The 2,500-nt window shown below is 47.0% G+C and overlaps 1 protein-coding gene across 1 annotated transcript in view; it reads left to right on the forward strand.

The window, feature by feature from the left end:
- The window catches only part of LOC106595170 (caspase recruitment domain-containing protein 11), a 152,258-nt gene that overhangs the window by 89,372 nt on the left and 60,386 nt on the right, over positions 1-2,500 (forward strand). Inside the window, exon 14 of the mRNA XM_045712666.1 lies at positions 782-888. Within this exon, the coding sequence (XP_045568622.1) occupies positions 782-888 (107 nt within the window). The remainder of the gene's footprint in view (positions 1-781; positions 889-2,500) is intronic.

Genomic DNA, 2,500 nt, shown 5'->3' on the forward strand with positions numbered 1-2,500 from the left:
ACCTCTACTACCTGGTACCCCTACCTACATTATATTACCTACAACTACCTGGTACCCCTACCTACATTATATTACCTCAACTACCTGGTAACCCTACCTACATTATATTACCTCTACTACCTGGTACCCCTACCTACATTATATTACCTACAACTACCTGGTACCCCTACCTACATTATATTACCTCTACTACCTGGTACCCCTACCTACATTATATTACCTCTACTACCTGGTACCCCTACCTACATTATATTACCTGGTACCCCTACCTACATTATATTACCTCTACTACCTGGTACCCCTACCTACATTATATTACCTCTACTACCTGGTACCCCTACCTACATTATATTACCTCTACTACCTGGTACCCCTACCTACATTATATTACCTACAACTACCTGGTACCCCTACCTACATTATATTACCTACAACTACCTGGTACCCCTACCTACATTATATTACCTCTACTACCTGGTACCCCTACCTACATTATATTACCTCTACTACCTGGTACCCCTACCTACATTATATTACCTCTACTACCTGGTACCCCTACCTACATTATATTACCTGGTACCCCTACCTACATTATATTACCTGGTACCCCTACCTACATTATATTACCTACAACTACCTGGTACCCCTACCTACATTATATTACTAATCTACATTTGTTGTATTTGACGGATGTGAAAATCAATTAGATTTGTATTTGATTTGACACACACACACACCTGCACACCCTTACCTGTGTGTTGTCATGGTAACCTGTGTTTAGCTGCGCTACCGTAACGACAGCATCATGTCCACCAATCCCGAGCCGCCAGGAAACGCATCACTGGTCCGCCGGACGCGAGAGGGAGAGACTGAATTCCAGCCCCGCGGGTACATTTCACCCTACACCCTAAACACTTCTCCCTACACCCTAAACACTTCTCCCTACGACCTAAACATTTCACCCTACACACTAAACACTTCTCCCTACTCCCTAAACACTTCACCCTACACCCTAAACACTTCTCCCTACACCCTAAACACTTCTCCCTAGAACCTAAACATTTCACCCTACACCCTAAACACTTCTCCCTACACCCTAAACACTTCTCCCTACAACCTAAACATTTCACCCTACACACTAAACACTTCTCCCTACTCCCTAAACACTTCACCCTACACCCTAAACACTTCTCCCTACACCCTAAACACTTCTCCCTAGAACCTAAACATTTCACCCTACACCCTAAACACTTCTACCTACACCCTAAACACTTCACCCTACACCCTACACCCTAAACACTTCACCCTACTCCCTACTCCCTAAACACTTCTCCCTACACCCTAAACACTTCACCCTACACCCTACACCCTAAACACTTCACCCTACACCCTAAACACTTCACCCTACACCCTACACCCTAAACACTTCACCCTACTCCCTAAACACTTCACCCTACTCCCTAAACACTTCACCCTACACCCTAAACACTTCTACCTACACCCTAAACACTTCACCCTACACCCTAAACACTTCTCCCTACTCCCTAAACACTTCACTCTACACCCTAAACACTTCACCCTACTCCCTAAACACTTCACCCTACACCCTAGCACCCTAAACCCTACACACTTCACACTACACCCTAGCACCCTACACCCTACACCCTACACCCTAGCATCCTAAACCCTACACACTTCACCCTACACCCTAGCACCCTACACCCTACATCCTACACCCTAGCATCCTACACCCTACATCCTACACCCTACAACCTAAACATCTCATCCTACACCCTGTTACCCTGTTACCCTGTTACCCTACACCCTGTTACCCTGTTACCCTACACCCTGTTACCCTGTTACCCTGTTACCCTGTTACCCTACACCCTGTTACCCAGTTACCCTGTTACCCTGTTACCCTGTTACCCTACACCCTGTTACCCTACACCCTGGTACCCTACACCCTGTTACCCTGTTACCCTACACCCTGTTACCCTGTTACCCTGTTACCCTACAACCTGTTATCCTGTTACCCTACACCCTGTTACCCTGTTACCCTGTTACCCTACAACCTGTTACCCTGTTACCCTGTTACCCTGTTACCCTGTTACCCTACACCCTGTTACCCTACACCCTGTTACCCTACACCCTGTTACCCTGTTACCCTACACTCTGTTACCCTGTTACCCTGTTACCCTGTTACCCTACACCCTGTTACCCTGTTACCCTGTTACCCTGTTACCCTACACCCTGTTACCCTGTTACCCTGTTAGCCTACACCCTGTTACCCTGTTACCCTACACCATGTTACCCTGTTACCCTGTTACCCTACACCCTGTTACCCTACACCCTGTTACCCTGTTACCCTACACCCTGTTACCCTACACCCTGTTACCCTGTTACCCTGTTACCCTACACCCTGTTACCCTGTTACCCTACACCCTGTTACCCTACACCCTGTTACCCTACACCCTGTTACCCTGTTACCCTGTTACCCTAC

This window comes from Salmo salar, unplaced genomic scaffold, assembly GCF_905237065.1.
Source record: "Salmo salar unplaced genomic scaffold, Ssal_v3.1, whole genome shotgun sequence".
In the NCBI taxonomy this organism is placed as follows: domain Eukaryota; kingdom Metazoa; phylum Chordata; class Actinopteri; order Salmoniformes; family Salmonidae; genus Salmo; species Salmo salar.